The following is a 21003-nucleotide window of genomic DNA, read 5'->3' as shown; positions in this document are numbered from 1 at the left end:
ACGAATCGGTTTTTATCAAAATTAAGACTTACTTTATAACCGACATTTCTGTTAACTCCCGTGTGACATGATTTCAATCCTTTCAGTTCATCTAAGCTCTTGATGGGCAGGTCTTTGTGTACAACAATGACCGCCTCGTATCTGAACTCCGCTGAAAGAGAAATTACTTCATTTCATATCTACTTAAAAGTACAGACAAATTGAGGACCTCTATCGATTCGACTTAAAGCAGACTTGAATAGAAAATAGTCTTTAACTAGCTTTCGCCCGCGACTCCGTCCGCATTGAAAAAAACAAAACCAAGTAGCCTTTGTGTTCTTCCAGACTATCTCCTACATGTATACCAAATTTCCTTCAGATCCGTTCAGCAGTTTAGGCTACAAAATCTAACAAACATCCATCCATCCATCTAAACTTCCACATTTATAACATTAGTATGAAAGAATGATTTACCTTCGCCCATACTTTAAATGTAAGTATTTTACAAAATTATTAACAACGAATTTACTAACTTTATAAAACAAATTCAACAGTTGTAAGTAAGCATTATACCAAATATTTTGACCATAAGGCTTTTATTATGAATAATGCAAAACATTATCATGCATACTATCGTCAAGGTATTTGAGGTTACCCGAGGGTTGGGTCAAAGCGAAGAGGGTTTCAGTCGAAAACCGGGGAATTCCCTTAGGCTTTATTGTGGTAAGAACTTGGCTAGAACTGAAATATTCATAATCAAGTTTCTAATACATTTTTTATACTATGAAAATAATTATTTAAACAGTTTGATATGTTAAAATTATATAATTAACGTTTTAAATTAAGGTAATTAAATTTAGTATCCCTTTTTGGCCGACTTCCCAAAAGACGGATGTACTCAATTCGTCCGTATGTTTTTTTTATTTTTTTCATGTGTGTTACGGCATAACTCCGCTGCTATTCGACCGATTTTGATAATTCTTTTTTTATCCGAAAGGTAATGCTTGCAGGTGGGTCCCATTTTTTTGTTTGAATTTTGGAGTCCAAGACTACGACGTAGTTAAATAGTTTTTATGTGGAAAGACATTTAAATTAATATTATATGACTTCTTAAATGTATAACATAACATCAAAATATTAGAGGCCGATAAGTGAAAGTTGTCAAAAGAAATCACAATTAAATAGACCAAAAAATATTTACATTGCTTAATATTTAGAAAAGCAATATTCGGTACTCGAATACACTTTTATAGCTTTCTCCAATAAAAATATTGCTTCGTTATAATATCTTGGAAAGCGATAGTCGTGATATAGTTATAGGGTCTTTTTTTTATTACGATTGTGTCATTAGAAAAAGTTGATTGAAATTTGTTGACCATAGTTTTAACCACAGATAATATAATTCTGTACTAAAATTTTTACTACAAAATAAAATAATGGTTGTTTAGCAAGATTTTAGACGACCACTACAGTCTGTAGACTTATGTACATGAGTTGATTTTTTTTTTAAATCAGAAGTATTGTCATTTAACAGCATTGCTAATTTATTCCATCAGGTTATAAAAATATTTACTTTTGATGACTTTAATATAGATATAGGTACACGTATTCACTTATGTAAAGCTTTCTATCGGCTTAATGGCCTATATCAAAGTCGGTCCCCGTGGATTAGCCCCGGTCTATTAGTCAAATGGAACCTTTTAGATTTAATTTCCAACATTTATTAAGCTGATAAGTAATATTGGTTTCATTTAAATGTGTATTTGAATTCAGGAATATAAAATACACTATTCTACGTTGTAAAGATAATACAAGTATGTATGTATATTAAAGATTTTAATCAAGTAAATAGCGTTAGCGTTTATTAACATTCTTTACGTTCGACGCGACGATTTGGTTATGATTAACTTTGTTATAAACTAGTTAAGAATGCTAGATCAGAATCTAGTTAGTAAAACAGGTTAATAAATACTAATATCCAATACTTTAGCTTTATATTAAAACTAGCTTTCGCACGCGACTTCGTCCGCGTGGAATTAAAAAACAAAATGAAGTATCCTATGTGTCCTTCTAGACTATCCTCTACATCTATGCCAAATTTCATTGAGATCCGTTCAGGAGTTTAGGTTACAAACTCTAACAAACATCCATCCAAACTTTCGTATTTATATTAGTAAGAGTGAGATTGTCAATCTAGGGTTATCACAAAGTTATTACAGATTTGCAAAAGACTGTAAACCGTATTATTTCCGTATAAATGTAAAAAGGTACACCAATCCAAAAAGATACTGCGGTCAAATATTTCGATCATCTACAATAATCTAAAATAAAAAAAATACCATCAGGTTCCTCATCAGTCCTGTACTCCTGGAACACGACGAAGTCCTGGTTAGGCATCTTAGACGCAACATACATGTCCTCAGGGTCGGTTGGCACTAAATCTGCTTGACGCTGCTGAACGAAACCTAGACATTGAACTCTGAAACAATGAAATGTTAAGTCGTCAAGCCACTGCTGCTAATATATTCAATGACAGGGGTGGAGAACATGTTTAACGCGATCTTAGATTTGCCATCAAATAATTTTGACTGCGATGATCACGTCAATTCCGCGTTGCACCTACTATTTATTCGTAGCGTTTTTATGATTGTCTACGTGCCTAAAATATTATGCCGTGTCATTTATGGCACGCCTACCAATAGTTTGCCACCCATGGCCTAAGTTGATAAGTGATCGGTTTAATATCATTTACTACTAGCTGTTGCTCGCGACTTATCTGCGAGAAATTAAAACAATAATACAGCCTATGTTACTTACTGATAACGTAGCTTTTTAATGGTGAAAAATTTTTTGGAATCGGCTCAATAGTATTTGAGTACCTACAATAAATACAAATCTGTCCCTCTTTATAATATTTTTATGGAAGTATTGATGAGAAATCTACGCAAATATATAGTGACCAATGTGACCATGATTGCGGCAGTTGGATCTTTTAACAAAATTTTGATATTTTATTCTACAAGTTAACTCATGGTAATTTCGTTCTGATCGCATATCGTACGTTTTAATTTAATTGTGTGGGCAAAATAATAATTTCGTGATTTCCTAAAAGTTCAAAACCTAATAAATCAGATCTTCGTCTAGACGTGCTTATTACAATTCCAATGATGATAGATTATAGTATCTAGTCTAAAAATAACAACAGGAAAACGATTGTAATCATAACATTTTTCCTTCTTTGTGTTACGATTATATTCCAATAGGATAAACAAATACAGATATAAGTAAGCTTACATACTTAAAGTCTAAGCACGTAGAAAAATGGTAACTGACTACATGCCTACTTGAATAGTGATTGTTACAATAAAAAGAAGTTGTAATGATAAACATTATCCTTATTTTTATATTTTAATCTGTATTTACGGTATATACAGTTTTGTCAACCACTATTGTTTCCGCAGTGAAGACGCACGGTTATTTGTTATTTAATTATATTATTTACTACAATCTGTTTATATTAATCTATACTATTATAATAAAGCGTAAACATACACTTCTTTGTTGCCTAAGATGTCAGCAATTACAGCATATTTTTCAATCATTCTTTTTTTAATAAAAAGCCCTACACTTACGTCACGCTTTAGGCTATATATTTTCACGCCATTAAACTTAGGGGGTAAATGTTTTGGATAAAAACCCTAATGTGGGAAAGAGACCATAAGTTTCTGCCAACATCAAGGAAGCAAGATTGCCAAGGTTGTCATAATGTCATGTCATTTTGACAGTTGCTATTGATAATTTTACAAATGTAAACAATAAAATAAAATTTTCATAATTCCATGCGGATGAAGCCGTATGGGAACAGCTAGTCTTCAAATATTATTAATGCGAAAGTCTAGATGCGATGTTTATTAGAGTTTGTGGTCTAAACTGCTGAACGGATCTCATAAAAATTTGGCATAGAAATCGAGGGCAACAGCTTGTAAAATTACAAAGGACAAGAGTAAAATATTCATATCACTTACCTATCTCTTGCGGGGACACATTCTAAAGAGACTTTGCTTTTTGTCGGCACCTCTAACATCTCCTCGCAGGCCTTTAGGTATTGCTTCGGTACGCATATTTTGTCTGAAAATTGAAGTACACGTACATATACCACTAACTGACGCACTCAGAGTACAGCCACAAGAGAGTCACTAAGTGTTGATTATTCTACACAAATTCTCGAGTAACTAAAGTTAATTCGAAAACATGCAATCGCACAAACATTTGCTACAGATGCTAATGCGATTATCAGAGAAAACGTAGCTTTATTTGCCATACAAATACTTAAAAAGATAAAATCGACAAATTTTAATAAACAAAAAAATCTTATCTTAGGCTAAAGTTCAAAAAGTTGATAGACGATTTATTTTTAATTGTGATTACTATTGTTATTGCAAATGTAATGTTTATCAGATATTTGTATTATAGTAGGACTTCACTGCCGTGAATTATTAATGCATATTGGTGTCTCTGCTTTGTCAAACGGAATGATAGAGATGAACAACGTGGAACTCTACCTTTATGTTCATTAAAACGAGACAGAATTTACATGAGTTGCCAAAGAAACCAGCTTGTTCAAGGTAATGTTGATTCCAAATGTATACGTAAATAAACATTGCGAACCTGTCCGGCTTACGAAATTGCATCGCTTATGCTACAAAAAATAATATACTAAAGACGTTTCTACTTTTGAGTTTGCAATGGCAAAAATATTATGACATTTTGGAAGAATGGAGAGGTTATTCTTCCTTAACATCAAAAGGCATTACAGTTAAAAATCATATTTTTTTGAGTTAAAATCAAATATAAGGTAACAAGTATTTTACAACTTAAAATAATTTTTACTTATAGGACTATACGTAAGTTTTGGGTTCTTAAACCCCGAATTGGATTTGAAATAACGAAAACCTTTCCAGATATTTTTTTATTATTTTTCCGAATCTAGTATTTCGGTTAGATTTAAACATATTTACAGACTATAAAACGATATAAAAATGTACTCAAAAAAAATTTTTAATAAAGTAAAAGTACAAATAAATAAAAAGTCATTTTTATTTCTTTTTAAATAAAAAAAAAACATACATGTGGATTTATCTGCTTTGACATTTGCACAGATTATAACTACGCACACTAGGATATATTTCAAAGTCACGGCCATCGTGACCAGCCGCGGCCGAAATAAAACACAACTGGCCAGTTATACGGCAACAACTCTTTTATATAGGGATCTTATCTTTTGTCAATAGATTCCTAGGCAGGCCAGTAAAAACAGGAAGATGGTTATAGGTCCGTGGGACGTAATTAATATTTCTTTCTTAACGAGGTATATCGTTCATATGTTGATTAGATTATGGATTTAGCAGATAGGCAAAGGCAAAGAATGTTTCTAAAGCAGATCAAGAAAATGATTTACTTTCGTACCTGATTTTCATTGCAAAGATGCATCTTTTTAACTTGTATTTCTGCACGACAAACAGTACTAAAACATTTCACCTATTTTTTCTGAAAAAAAAAAAAATAGTGTATTAGTTAACACAGAATCCAATATTCCTAACTTGCACTTTCACGCAATTTCTTTGAAACACATTTTACTTATGCCTGTTGTTGAAATGTAGGTTTTGACAAATTAAACATTAAATACAGATTACATCATCATCTTTTTTTTTTTGTTTAAATTTTCCTTATCGTCGTCAATTCGTTTAATAGAAGTTAATAGTAGGAAGCACTATTGGGATCAATAGAATAATTTGTTTGTAAACTTTTATAAAGTGGCTAATGTCGACAAGTTGGCTAGCTGCCAGTAATGCGGTGACTTTTGTTCTTATAATTTTACAGGCTTCGACTATAGAAACACGTTTACAAAAACAGTGGTAGATAGGTATTTCGGTTTTGTTGAAATAATTGGATGGTATGACAAATGTTTTTTTTAGGTTATGACATTAGCTAGATTTACGCGATTTTTTTTCTTTAACATTATTACTGATGATAAATACTATAGTATGTTTCATTTAGCTATTTCTATTTGTGTTGAAGAAAAAAATATTAATTTAACATAAAAACCGCAAGAGTATCATGATACAAGTTATACAAGTTACATGTATTTTTAAAGGACTATCATATGTTCGGTATTACATATTAAGCTTTAAATTAATGTTTTTGTTAAACTTCATAACAATAAAAAAAAAAAAAACAGAAACAAAATAATAGTTTTTTATTTATTAAAACGTTTATTATTGTCAATTTCATTTTCTTCGAATCACAGATAAAACCTATTTAGTAAGTGAGAGAATAAACCTGGCCGTTTACAAAAAAAAGAATAAAAAATTAAAAGGTGTTTTATAACAGCGTTTAATTTTAAAAATAAAGATTTTATTCAAAATAAAGTAAATTAATATTGAATGTTGTAATAAATTTATAAATTCTTTTTCTACTTCTAAAATATTTGGCATTTAATTTTCTTTATTTTTCTTTGTTTATGAATGTAACAAGAGTTATGTAAGAAGCTCGTAAGTGATTGTTCTAAAGAACTTAAAGATGGCGGTTGGTGATTTGTCAAAATATTTTAGTAAACAGTGATGGTGGTCTAATTGTGAAATTTCATTAAAATGGATTGGATTCATTGTAATAAATGTTTTATGCAGTTAGAACAAAGAATTACTTTGCATCTCACATCATGCGGTCATATGTTTTGCAACATATGCCTGGAAAAGGGTTGGTAAAAAATTCAGCAATATACTTTTAGGTTATAATTTTAGTTTTTATGTTTTTGTATTACTTTTAGATGCAACACAAAATACTTGTTTTATTTGCCGAGTTCCATGTACTACGATGAAATTAGAACCCGATGTAAGTAATAAATTCAATGTGTTTGAAAAAAAAAATGCTTGTGATCGAAACATATTTGCTAACTAAGGTTATTTTAGATGAATACAGAAGTGCAAGATTACTTTACCGATCCAGAAGAAATTATAAAAAAGTCATGGGAAGTTTTGCGATTTCAAAAACAACACAGAAGAAGGTTATTATCATTCTTATTACAATCGGTAAGTTTTTTCTACTAATTTTAGCAACAAAACTAAGAAATATGTCTTGAATCACGTATTATCGTCCGATTCCACCATCTAATAGATAATGTCTCACGAAAGTTTAAACAATTTAACGTTAGGAATATCAATTATTAGCTGTTGCTGGCGACTTCGTCGACGTGATATTATAAAATGTCGCATATTTTACTCACCGATAAAGTAGCTTTCTAGTTGTGGAAGAATTTTTTAAATGGGCCCAGTAGTTTTTACGTGAATCAATTACATACAAAAAAAAACAAATCTTTCCTCTTAGTACAGATTTCATTTTGATATACATAGTTTGACATTTCGTAAAATACTATTCATTTATTCATTGGTCAATTGATAATAGAAAAGTTTGTGTTAATTGTTTTCGAGTTTGAACTAAAAGATTTCTTGATTTAATATCAGATTCAGTTCAAACAGCTGGCAGCGTATTGCTCTATTTATGTTATGCTAAACAGAGCAACACATATATCAAACAATAAGCAATTGTATACAAACGATATTCATCTGCCACTAAGGCTTTAATTAGAACTTCATTTGATTACATAGCGCGGAGTTAATTAATGCGTAATTAACACGTCCCCTTTCAGAGGCTTTTGCTAGTTCGATTAAAATGTAGCAATGTAATTATACTGTTTTAATTTATATTTTACTGCGTACTTTGCTGGGATAACTAAGGAGTGCATATAGGTAGCGTCGAATTTTTCCATCCGAAAATCGGGTGCGGTTAGAGTTATATAACCGAAAGTCTGTGTTATAAAGAAAATAAGATTTTTCATGAGTTTAACTCCCATATGATAGTTTTAAAGTTTTATCGATTAAAGCGATATTTTAGTAGTAGTAATTATTATAGAAATATATATTACAAATTTAATTAAGATGTAGTATTTCAACTTTTTCTTCATTTCAACAGAATAAAAAGTTTTATACGGCGCGAACGGAACTCAAACGCATGCAGGAGTTATGTCAGAAGCAACACAAACAAATGAAAGAGTACCAGAAAATTATAAAGCATTTGGAATCCAAGCTCGCTAATCAGACAAGTAAGTATAATTAAAATAAATAATTTGAAAGTCTATGCTTTTTAACAAAGATTATACAGGATAAAGACTGGACGATATGAAAAAAAAAACAAATAATTGTCTAGTTTAACACATTTATTGCCATTGCCATTTTTACGTTTCAAAGGGAACTAGCAGCATATGACTGTAGCATCGAAAATGTTAAGCTTTATTTGAAAACGCATATTCGATTGTTGATTACGTCGCGAAACCGACCATTATGAATTGATGATCGAAATTGTTTGTTTCTAAAGTCCGTTCTGAAACTTACTTGAAAATATTTGATTATCTCAGCTACGACTTCTGATAAAAAATAATTCGATTTATCAATCTTTGTAATTGTTATTGTTTCAAATTGTTATTAGATTTAATTCTAGAGTGACTTTCATTGCAGTCTGAAAGTTAAACGGTAATATAAGGATTGATCTGTTTGCCGTTAGAATAATCCGGCTGGGGCTTGTGACCTCTGAAAGTAGGGCAGACTGGAATGAATTCGCCCGCCCAACGTTGCCTGCGATAATTAAAAAGAGACTGAAGTTATGTCCAAAAAATTGCACTCAACAATTAGGAAATATTTACATTCTACCTTTATACCCAATGTTACGACTAACATACACAAAGTACAAGATATTACATACATTACATTAGTAAAAATAAAAAAAGTAGTTTTAATATCGCATTATGTTTAGAATACGTTAATTCCAAGTCTATTAAATACCATATACGCAGTGCATAAATAGTCTTGTTGATTTGTCTATCTACATTAAGGGGCTTCCTTAGTGGCTTCTTAACGACTGTCTACTAAAATTGTTTTTCAGAGCAACTATCGCCGTTTAATGTTCCAATATCTCCGAGCAACAATCTATCTCCCGGCTTCCTGCAGTCTACTCCTTCATACAAACGCACCGCGAAAAGCACCCCTTATAGTGTGAGTGTATAATCTATAATTATTTTTTAAGTAGTCACCTCTGGCGGTAGAATACTCTTTGCCCCGGTGTGCCAAATGCCGGTTTTCCACTTCAGGAAAAATTGCCTTGATCATTGCAACGAGACGAACTCCGTACAAATAACTTATTAGATAAGCAGTAAGTGGGGTAAATGAAGGGATAATAATAAAAGGAAACTATCCATTACTAACCGATTTTTTTCGTACAGACATTTATAAGGTGCTTTATATTGATTTTTGTTCCGCGTCTTGTTTCAAAATGTTCAAACGCTTGTAACTTTTAAGGTGGAACACCGGGATTATTCCCAAACATCACCCCGCTCTGTCCCCACGTGAGAATAAAACGTTTCATCCGTCCCACCTTAGACCCACTATCACCAATTAGGGGACAGATGGAACCGTTATGAAGTAAAATAAGTTCCAACCGTCCCCTCGTCGCAAAAGGTGTGACGGATAAAATTTATTGTTCTCATCTGTCCCCACGTGGGGACAGAGCGTGGTGACGGTTGGGTATAATCCGAACACCGCTTGATTCCGACTGTATGCCTTTGTGTTTGACAGGGATTTGTAAATTTCAAGCACCAAATCATGGATAATGGACGTAATTCATCTCATGTACAATTTCTGAATTACCATAATACTGTTCAGGGTTTTTTTAACGCCTCCTCCGCAAAATTTTTGCACATCGTACACAAAAACTGACATTATCTACCCTCGTCTTGTCGATTTTGTTCCCGACAACAGCCTGTATTTACTCAGAATGATTAAACCGCTTTTCTTTTATATTTCTTCTAACTTAAGTTAACGATACAAATAGTATTACCCTACAATAGGACAAAGCGTTAAGTGAAGGGGAAAAAATGTGACCTCGTTTTTTCACATTCCATAAGATACGTATTTTCCGCTGCGAATCATCCCAGATCGATAAAACATGCGACCCTTTTCAACCGAAATGTTTTATACGCTGTGGTCACTGGATATAATGTAATTTTCATTTTTTTCGATCTCAAAATCAATTGCTTTTAAAGCGTTTTATTTTTAATGTTGATTATATTAATTATGATTTAAGGTATAGCTGAAGTTATCTTATACTTTTTTCCTTATCTTTGTCCCACGAACGTGAAAATTGAATATTTTAACTAAACTTTACTGTAATAACTTGAGGCTATAAAGGTAGAAAAAGACTGATGAAACTGTAAATATATTATATGAGTACACAGATATGATAGCTGATAGAGATGTATGGAAGAGCAGTTCATACTCTGCAAACCCTCCGTAGGAACAATTTACTTAGTCACCTATACTATCTATACTATTATAATAAAGCGTAAACACACACTTCTTTGTTGCTTAAGAACTCTGCAATTACAGCATATTTTTGTACAATTCTTCTTTTAATAAAAAGCCCTACACTTAAGTTATGATTGAGGCTATATATTTTCACACCAATAAACTTAGGGGGTAAATTTTTTGGATAAAAATCCTAATGTGGGAATGAGACCATCAGAAAGATTGCTAAGGTGTGTCATGTCATGTCATTTTGACATTTGCTATTGACAATTTGACAAATGTAAACAATAAAATAAAATATTCATAATTTCATGCTGATGAAGTCGCACGGGAACAGCTAGTTATAAATAAAGTTTGAGTAAGTTAAGTTGTAGTATTGTGTTTAAATTGAGTATCGTTTTATTCCGTCTGTTTATTGGCCGTGCTCTTGTCGCGGTAAGTTAAAGTGACGTGGATTAAGTTGAGCTGTGTCGCTGCAGCTGTACGACTTAAACAGAATTCCTGCAGTAAGCAGATTATACGCTTTAAATATTGCCTTAAATATAGCTCGAGGCGCTCGCTCGGATGTTCTTTGCCAAACTCGCAGATTCCAGATTATAAAGTAAGATAGCTTGGAAATTGTAACGGTTTAATTTCTTTTTATTATGTAAAAGACGAGGTTTAGCTGTTTTTAAGTTTACTGTCTAAAATGTGATTGAAGTAATTATTTTGTATCCACAAAAATAAGTTATAGATCAAGTCAATAAGATTACCAATGTGTTTGATAATGTTAAGTTATCATTTATCATTAACATCAGCTTTGATTTATTGATTAAAATTTTACTAGTCATCGAGAAGAAGTATGAAATGTTTAAAATTTGTAAAAACCCTCATTCGTGTTAAAATATTTTTAAGCGTCGTGAACTCACAATAAGAAGATATATAGCAATCAAACGAACAAAAGATAATATTGAATGTTTTTATAATTTGACATTGTTGCCTAATTCACTAATAAACAATGTTGAAAAAAAAACCTTTAATGGGTTAAATTTATCGCCGGGTAATCCCCAGTTACAAATAAATGTACGTATAGTAACAGCGAGTGATGTTCCGACAGCAAACTTATCAGTCGAACCTCGTGACCCCAGCGAGGATAAGCAGGAATCGATCTATCAGTAGCGGTGCTCAAAGTCAGGTAAACATAATCGATATATACTTCTATACTAATATAATAAGCGTAAACACACACAACTTTGTGGCGTAAGATGTCAGCAATCGCAGCATATTTTTGAATTACACTATCTTTAATACGAAGCCCTTCACTTACGACAGGCTTAGGCTATATATTTTCACACTATTGAACTTAGGGGGGTAAATAAATTGGATATAAACGCCAATGTGGGAAAGGGACCATAAGCTACAAGCTGCCAACATCAAGGAAGTACGATTGCAATTGTTTGTCATGTCATTTTGACATTTGCAATTGATAATTTGACAAATGTAAACAATAAAATGATTTTTTCATAATTTCATGCGGATGAAGCCGCATGGGAACAGCTAGTATTTTATACAAATATAAACAGTTTTATTTCATGAAAATTATATAAATGTATCACATATATATTTCAAAGTTTCATTAAATAAATATCAAATTTAAAAAACTCCATACAATATACATGATGGGAGATAGATTTCTTCGGTATTTGCCACTTAACTGTTATTACCTACGATAAAAAAGTATTTAAATTTAATTTGAGTAGTTAAACTGTTTTAAAATGTATATCTGTCTCCAGTAAAGATTCCTACTCCATTCTTAATTTAAATTATTTTTAAGTTATCTCTTTTACGTCATATAAATATCGGTGTGAGACTTAAAGGTGGTTTAGTTCAAATGTTATAAAATAGACTGGTCAGATAAGAGAGAAATCAATTTAAATTACGATCGTAATGGTTAATTATTTTTAATGGCAATGAGATAGAAAAGTAACGTAAGCATAGGAATAACTATTAGAATAGGAATAACTAGACGAAAGGTGATATTTAACCAGAAATTGTACTACATTTTCCTTTAAATCTAACTTCTAACTAATATTATAAATGCGAAAATTTAGATGGATGGATGTTTGTTAGAGTTTGTACCATAAACGGATGAACGGATCTAGAGAAAATTTGGCATAGAGGTCAGTCTGGAAGAGCACACAGAACTACTTAATTTTTTTTTTTAATTTCACGCGAACTGAGTCGCCGTCGAAAGCTATTCTGAAATAAAAAAAACAAACTTTGTTAAATGCGCCTATATTTACATCTAACGTTTTTTTGAACATTGTTTTTCTTCAAATGAATGTGAAACATGAATTAAATAAAGGACAGAAGTACAAAAAATATCTCATTAGAATTTCATAGCATGGGTTCGCTTTCCCGATGTCAAAATGTTTGAAGAGTTTTTGCAAACAGATTCAACCGAACTCGGTATGAGTTTGTTATTTTTATTCAATTATTAAGCTTAGAGATTTTCCTGTATTGTTTTTTTACATTTACAAAATTTCATTAAATGTCTAAAGTCCTACAATCTAAAGAGTTACGAGTATATCGCAAGGGGTTTTCAAACTAAAGTTTACTATAAAATGCTTCCGATTAGTTTAATTATTTACTAGCTGTAGTCCGCAACTACGTCTTCTCGAAATAAAAAAAAACAGTATAATCCTATTTGTTTTCCAGACTATCCTCTACATCTATGCCAAATTTCATCGAAATTCCTTCAGTAGTTTACGCGGCAAATTTTAACATCTATCTAAACTTTCGTATTTATAATGTTAGATTGAAATTGAGATGGAATTGTAGATAAGTGAATATCACTGTCTGATGATAAGCCAGTGTTCACTTTAGCTTTCTCTTCCAGAGATCAAGCACTTCTAACAGGATATCATCGACGGTGTTCACTCCGCCCACGCAGGAGTCCGTCGGGTACATCAATTTTTTAAAGCATCTCTAACGGTATTAAACAACATCAAGAAGCTTGCGTTGCATTGCGAATAGCATATATGCCACTGACCAAAAATGTGTTGTTATCCCTTTCATTTATTTTGAAAAAATAGAGACATATATGTCTTTAATATAGAGGTTATTGCATTGAGTTGATTGACTTATGATCTAAACTGAAGATCTGAGTTCCAATGTGAACAGAGTTCAGATACTTGTAGTAGACGTTATTTTTAATTTCTTAAAGGACTATTTCGTGTATCATATGAAATAAGAACCCGTTTTGATGATTTTATCCCGAAGATTTGATGCTTGTCGGTAATTTTATGGTAGGATTTCTTATTAATTGTTTTTTGTGGTATATTCTAGGAATCAAAATTACGATTCGGGGTACAACTCTAATGGTAGTTTTACAGACAGCCTGCCTAAGAAATGCTGTATTCTGCAAGGACTTCATTGGAAGAAGTATATTTAGTGTGTTTCTTAACTATTAAGCAAATAATTGATTTTAGTTTTAGTTTTAAGGATAATAATTTCGTTTTTATTAAACTATTAATGCATGTTTTCTACCGAAAGGTTTAATAAATTGATTTGCTTCTTTGTGTTTTTTAATAGTTTTTAGCGAAGAAATTTTACAAACTAAACTAATCAAAAAAAATGTTTCTCGCGGTCTCTTTAAGGAGACTTTTTTATAGTCCCATGATATTTTTATTAAAAATAAACAGGAACCGAACTTTAGGTCAATAATGTAAGAAAAGATGTACGTACCAGGAACAAACATAAATTAGCAAGACGAGTTTTTATCAGAAAACATAACTCATCTGTAGAACAATAAGTATTCTTTAAAAAGTTATAACGAATCGCCTTATGGGGTCCTTATTTTCATGGAATGCATAGTGTTTAAACACTTTTTGCCGCCTCACTGTTGTCCATTGTTTTATCTGTTCTTTTAAATAAAGTGTAAAACCAACAGTTTTAAATGCCAAAATGTGGTATTTTTAGTAATCATATTAGTTAGAAAAAACAAACAAACTGAAGATCATTCTTTTATTCACTCAGTTGTAACAAAACAATCGCAGGTTTTCGTATGGATGGTATTTCGTCAATGGATTGGCAGTATAGCTTTGTTCTGTTGGTATCCCCCGGATGCCTCCTGATGACCGTGTATAGAGTGGGCACCCAAGTTGTTAAACTTCTCCAATTGTTCCGCACCACCTTTGTACCCTTTCTGAAGAAACTCGCCCTAGAAAAACAGACACGAATTAATCCTGTGTCTTTTATGAGACTACATTAATTCATAAAACCGCGGTACAAATATGAAGTACTAGCATTCGCTGGCGACTCCGTCCGCGTGGAATTAAAAAAAAAAACAGTGAAATGAAACAAATTTCATCGGGATACGTTATGACGTTTAGGCAACAAACTCTGACAAACATCCATCCTTCTAAACTTTCACATTTATAATAATTAATAAGATTTATATAATATAAATTAGCTACAAGATTTATTTATTTGGTTATCTTTGAATCTTACCTTATTAGCTTTAGTATCGTCAAGTTTATGTTCAGATAAGTGGTGACCTTCTTTGCCTTGCGAGTTAGCATCGAGTACCTTCTCTTCATGTGCACCTTTGAATCCATGCTGCGACTGCTCTCCGAATGAACCTGCGTTCTGTCCGGAGACTTTATGATCGGCTTCATCATGAGCCTCGTCGTAGAAGCTTTCAGATTTTTCTTCCTCATTCTTACTACTGGAGGTCTTGAATCCTTTGCTCACGTGACCTTTCTTATGACTCTTTGCTTTCTTGACATGTTCTTCGTTAGCACCTGGTTGTAACGTTGAAAAAAAGATCAATATGATATATGTGATTTCCACTTTTGTGATTGGTGAAATCAAGGGAAAGTTTCCTTAACAAATAAAAGTTCTTACCTTGTTTATCGATTTTCTGTCCACCTTCGTAAAACTTCTCATCTCCGGCCGCTTTCTTTTTCGCCTCTTCTCCTTTGTAGAAACCAGATTCTCCTTTTTCGGATTTTGCCGCTTCTGCTGCCTGCTGGAATCCTTCCTGGCCGTGTTTCGCTTCTTCCTCTACCTTCTTTTCTACCTTTTCAATGTTTTCATCGGCGTCCTTTTTCTGCGCAGCGTCGTAAGCTTTCTTATCTAAATAACCACCTCCGGCAGCTCCCAAGATAGGATGGTATAGGTAACCATTCCCAACCCCAATACCTCCAAATCCTCCAAGACCGGCAAGTCCGGGGTTAATATAACCGATCCCGTTAGGCAGGCCTACGCCGCCTGCACCAATGCCTTGTCCTCCAATGACTCCGATTCCTCCGTTATTAAGTCCAATTCCTCCAACCCCGAAACCACCGACGCCTAAACCTCCAACACCACCTAAACCGATACCTATTCCTTGACCTATCCCTGTTCCTAGTCCTAGACCACCAAAACCTAGTCCTTGGCCCAATCCAATACCACCAACACCAGTAACTGTATTCAAAACGTTAGACGCTGCACCTTTGATAGCCTCGGGGTAGTCTTCACTTTCTTCCACTTCGTACGAATTTGATAATGGCAATCCAGAACGTGCATCCATTCCAATAGCGTCTAAACGTTCATTCACATAATCGTACGGCGTCTTTTCTTCGGCTAGCTCAACTTTTTTCATATCCTGTCCACACGCCAATGCACTAAACGCAAGTATAAACACTGTTACTAACATCGTGCTAATGGTTTACCGTCACAGTTCGACTGATGACATTTCAGAATTGCGTTGATCATTTATACTGGGCCCAACAACCGTGGAACGAAGTTGGTATTTTACGCGGATTAAAACTGTGATAGTTTTCTCGACTTTTAGGGTTCGAAGCGTGGAAGTTGTACACTTCCTGTGGTATTGTCTTTTATAATTGAAATGAAAACGTAACTCCTAAATCACAATGATTCGGTCAGAGACCTTGCTTTCCAGTTCATTGGCGGCGGCAGTGGGGCATTGGTTGCGAAAGCTGGTATAGGTGACACGTTTTATTTGTAATAATTTTTATTATAGAATTTTCTGGAACATCATAACTAAGTTTAAGCTAAAATAGATTTTAACTCTTGCTCGTAAAATTAATATAATTTTCTCAACAAAAACTATGTATCAATTGATCATGTTTGTAGTTTTTTATTCTTTTCCATATTCTGGCCTTGTGTCATAGTCAACGATTTCACGTTTTCTTACTCGAAAATATATGTCGAGGGCTCACTGTAAGGTTAATTGTTTGGTTTGAATTGACCATTTATAAGTCACCTAATTTCAATTGATAACCGCGAAGACTCATTAAGTATTATAGAACTTAGCTGTTTGTAGATTCCTAAACACAGTTAAATACGACACGAATAACAGAGCGTATTTTTAACATACCTGTTTGGTATGCGCCACTACAAAAGGCAAACTTTTGAGACAAAGCGTATAATTGTAATTTGCAACATGTTTTATAAATCCAAATAGTAAAAGTTTGAGTACAGAGACATAAAATGTATAACGCCTGTGAAAAAAATATAGCAATTTTATTCAATATGCTTTTTACCATTGACAAAACGAATCGTCAAAAGGCGTTTGTGTAATTATCTAGCAGCGAAGCAGTGCCCGCGCTGAGTTTGTTGTCTAAATTATATTCATTTTATATTATTTAGAATGTAAAATTCATGCTTACGAAAATTTGTAAGATAACTATGATAATTTAAATGAATATTTATTCATGAATTTGATAATTTTAGGATACAAAAATATGTAAATCGTTTGATTACCACGGCTCTTTTATAGTAGTTAATGTATGAAAAAAGGGGCTTTTACATATGACCTAATAAATGAGGATGAAATTCTATTTTCTGATTGATAACTTACATTGAATGATTCTTATTTTCAGAACAGTTAAAAAAATAATCAAAGAGTTTATCACGAATATTCATGAGAACGTGTACGTAACGTAACGCAATTTGTGCAGCGTACCTGCCGGGCGTAAAGTACACCAACAAATATCATTCAAATTTTAATGACTTACGAATACATTCTCGCAACTGACACGAAAATATTCGTAATAGACCCTCTGTTACTTAACCCGGTCAAACCGTTTATTGTATTCACAAAAACAATGACAACATAAACAATGAAAATTGATCGTCAGTTGCTGCAAAAGTGAAATAGCCGACTGAGATACAAATTGCTCCGTGTGGAAACAATTTCAACGTTATCAAATAAACGGCTCCTACGTATAGAGTAGAACTCGATTTTTGCTAAATGACTTCGTACTTTTGGAATAACAAGAATTGTATTTCTTTAAAATATGTATATTTTGGAACTACCTGTTGTTCGCTACTTCGCCCGCGTTATATTAAAAAAAAAAGTATCCTATTTTATTCACTGATAACGTATCTTTTTATAGTGAAACAATTTTTAAAACCAGCCCAGCAGTTTTTGAGTTATTTCAATACATACAAAAATACAAATATTTCCTCTAGATAGTCTTAACATAAGAACAGTTTTATGTCATTATACTATTATCTTGAAAAATTACATTTCTTGTGTTACTTTAGGTCGAAATTGTCCTGCATAAGGTAACAGTTTTATCACCAGCGGAGGACGCGTCATTGTGGCACAATTCAGCTGTCAGTTGTTGCACGGCATTAGGCAAGCTTGCTAGATAATGGTTGCAGCGTAGAAATTCGCGGTAGACGTTATTCAATAGCCGGTTATTGTTACGTTATGCTTTCTGTTTTTGATATTAAATTAAGCTTTTTTATATCATAAGGTGGCAAACCGCTGCCCATAGACATCCGCAATTGCAGACGGAGGAGCTAGATTAACTATCGACCGCGACTCCGTCCGCGTGGAATTAAAAAAAAGCAAAAGTACATGCTTTTTCCAGATTATCCTCTACGTCTATGAAAAAATTGATCCACTTCCGATCTGCCGTTTAGGTTACTAAATCTAACAGATATCTATTCATATAATCTTTTGCATTTATAATATTAGTGAGATGTATTTAATCATTCAAGAAGTAGTCGACTTTATTAATAACTAGCTGTTGCTAGCGACTTCGCCCGCGTGAAATTGAAAAATAATAAAAAAGCATAGCCTATGTCACTCACAGACAAATTACCTTTCTAACGGTGAATGAATTTTTAAAATCGGGTCAGTAGTTCTTGAGTTATTTCAATACATACAAAAAACAAATCTTTCCTCTTTATAATATTATTATAGATATAGACAAACAAACAAAAACACTAACACTCCCCGCAGAAGTAAGCTTAGATCAAACGTATCAATTTCACAAGTTATTTAGTACTTCCTTCTCAGGATTTATCTAAAACCATAAATATTTGCAACCAAGCTATCACTACGGTAAGCTTCATATGGTCTTCCTTTAGTATAGAATCACATACATTAGAGTGACCATATAAGAACACGACATTGATAACAAGAAATTTTAACATGCTGTTCCCCTTTGTTCGCTCACGTGAGGAAAAAGCCGAATTTTCATTTCGTGATCGAATTCTCAAAGTTCAGAGACTACTTAGAATCAAGTATTTCACAGTGAAAACTTGCTTTAATAAAATCAAATTTAAATTTAAACTTCTCTTTCTTATCTTCAGTTTGGAAATATAAATTAAATTTTCAACTTGCCAACTCAATTTGTCAATACAAAGCTATAGAAACGGCCGTCTGTATTATAAAGTTTTAGTAAATTGGAGCAAATCAAGTTACACGTAATTTGTTCAAAAACTTAATTATTATCATTATTCTCATATGTTTAATGTCTTATTTTAATATATAAAACATATTACATGATCTTTATTTAAAAAATAAAACATATTATATAAAAAAAATAGAAGTCCACCGGCTGCGGAATCCGATGACTCAAGCAACCAGTGGTCAGGGCTGCAAAGACAGGAACCTCCTCAATATTCATGCGGTGTCCGTTTCGGTATCGGTTATTATTATTATTTTGTTTCTCATATCTTTATTTTATAATAGTAATATATTTTTATTAATATTATTTATTTATTAATTAAGTTTAGTTGTTAATACGTTTGTAAAATTGTGATCCATTTGCGTGATTTTCCCTTTTGAATTTAAAAGATATAATGTTATGCCTTCTCTTTTTAGACTGTAATGTAGAAAAAGAAAACAATAATCTGTTAAAAAAATGTTTCATTCATTTTCTCCCTAAGATGTTTTATTTCAATAATTTCTTACACAACATTTAATATTAGCTAAGTGTGTATTTTATAGGAGGCTTATAGTTGAACTATTTGCTAAGTATCCGGTATAAAGGAGGCGAGGCGTCCTCTCTGAATATATTCATGAGGTTCCATCAATGGCCGGGGAATTAGAATAGGTGGCCTAGGTGAACACTACGGTAATGTATTCTACACAACTTAAACCTTTTATATCAAAGATTCTCAAACTTGCATAGATCCAATTGAGAATTATATTACTGGTCTCGTACCTGCGGAATAAATAGAGCATTTCTTCTAATTGTGGCCCTACAAGTTAATTTCTCGTCATTGTACAATCAGCTTCTAAAGTGGTAGAGCCCGCTTTACATCTTTGCACGAATGGGCCGGCTCGCCCGGTGTAATACCACGACCACACAGAAAACAGGCGTGAAGTGGAAGCAATTTTGCGTTTCGTTTGATGAGTGTGGTACCGGATTTTAGTCCCTTTCCCTTTCCACCCTTTTTTTAAGAGGAAAGGAGAGGAAAAGTGGATTTGTCGGTGGAGGAGACGCATAGGAAGGGGAAATGTCTTTTTGTGGGTCTCCTCCGCCGTCAATTAATGGTAGGCAACGCATCTGCTATTGCGGATGTTTATGGGCAGCGGTTGCTTTCCATTTCGGTGGATTCAGGTGGCTGCTTGCTCATTTTTCACCTTATATTATATAAAAAAAAACATAGATGCATTTAGAAAACTTTAGAAACTGGTCTTTGTCTCAATTTAATTAAAAAACATAAATGTATTAGTTAAAATGACAAATTAGTTCTTGGATGAATATAGGCTTGTATGTTTTTGAAATTCTAGGCGTATACAAATCTCTAAAGCTCTGTAAATGCACACATAGTTTTTGCAGCTGACTGTACATCTCGTTTTCCGTTGTCATAGGATCGGCTTTGACCACTTTGGGAATCACTGCTTTGGATCCTTTTATTTATTCAGCTTGAAGCTTATTTATTAGCATTTTATATTCTTTCAAATATATTCGCAAGGTTTATTTGTCTGCGGTGAGCTCTGTAAATATTCTACATAGAGTCTATTTGACTTGGAATGGAACGAACTAGATTTTTTATTCAAACTGTACTCTTTTTTCGAAACGATTTGATTATTAAATTATACCTCAAAGTGAACATTGAATTAAAGATTAAGAGTACTTAATTATTGTTTACTAAAATTTACTTACTAATCTTACTAATATTATAAATGCGAATGTTTAGATGGATGGATGTTTGTTAGAGTTTGCAGCCTAAACGGCTGAACAGATCTCAATGAAATTTGACATAGACGTAGAGGACATCCTGGAAGAACACATAGACTAATCACTTTTGGTTTTTTAATTCCACGCGGACGGAGTCGCGGGCGAAAGCTAGCTTTTTATATATTCATAGGTCATTG

General features: G+C 32.8%; 3 protein-coding genes across 3 annotated transcripts in view; 1 reads left to right on the top strand and 2 right to left on the bottom strand.

The window, feature by feature from the left end:
- LOC106099976 (transferrin) overlaps positions 1–5212 on the bottom strand; it is a 12298-nt gene extending 7086 nt beyond the window's left edge. The window contains exons 1-4 of the mRNA XM_013278673.1: positions 5107–5212; positions 4005–4107; positions 2319–2458; positions 33–151 (exon numbers count right to left, since the gene is read on the bottom strand). Of these exons, the coding sequence (XP_013134127.1) occupies positions 33–151; positions 2319–2458; positions 4005–4107; positions 5107–5182 (438 nt within the window). The 5' untranslated portion in view covers positions 5183–5212. The remainder of the gene's footprint in view (positions 1–32; positions 152–2318; positions 2459–4004; positions 4108–5106) is intronic.
- Positions 5213–6494: 1282 nt separating this feature from the next.
- Positions 6495–13902, top strand: LOC106100049 (RING finger protein 212B-like). Its single transcript, XM_013278784.1, has 8 exons — positions 6495–6735; positions 6806–6870; positions 6948–7067; positions 8008–8137; positions 8974–9083; positions 11488–11565; positions 13270–13364; positions 13719–13902. The coding sequence occupies exons 1-7, from the start codon at positions 6630–6632 to the stop codon at positions 13360–13362; spliced, it is 702 nt and encodes a 233-aa protein (XP_013134238.1). The 5' UTR covers positions 6495–6629; the 3' UTR covers positions 13363–13364; positions 13719–13902.
- A 502-nt stretch (positions 13903–14404) lies between these two features.
- On the bottom strand, positions 14405–16348 carry LOC106100048 (ATP-dependent RNA helicase glh-1-like). Its single transcript, XM_013278783.1, has 3 exons — positions 15279–16348; positions 14883–15175; positions 14405–14592 (listed from the first exon to the last, which is right to left on the bottom strand). Exons 1-3 carry the CDS (start codon positions 16069–16071, stop codon positions 14452–14454), a joined length of 1227 nt encoding a protein of 408 aa, XP_013134237.1. The 5' UTR covers positions 16072–16348; the 3' UTR covers positions 14405–14451.
- Positions 16349–21003: the final 4655 nt, after the last annotated feature.

The sequence above is a fragment of the Papilio polytes genome, unplaced genomic scaffold (assembly GCF_000836215.1).
Source record: "Papilio polytes unplaced genomic scaffold, Ppol_1.0 DF824080.1, whole genome shotgun sequence".
In the NCBI taxonomy this organism is placed as follows: Eukaryota; Metazoa; Arthropoda; class Insecta; order Lepidoptera; family Papilionidae; genus Papilio; species Papilio polytes.
The sequence above is the reverse complement of the archived record's forward strand: the minus strand, read 5'-3'. Positions and strand labels throughout refer to the sequence as shown.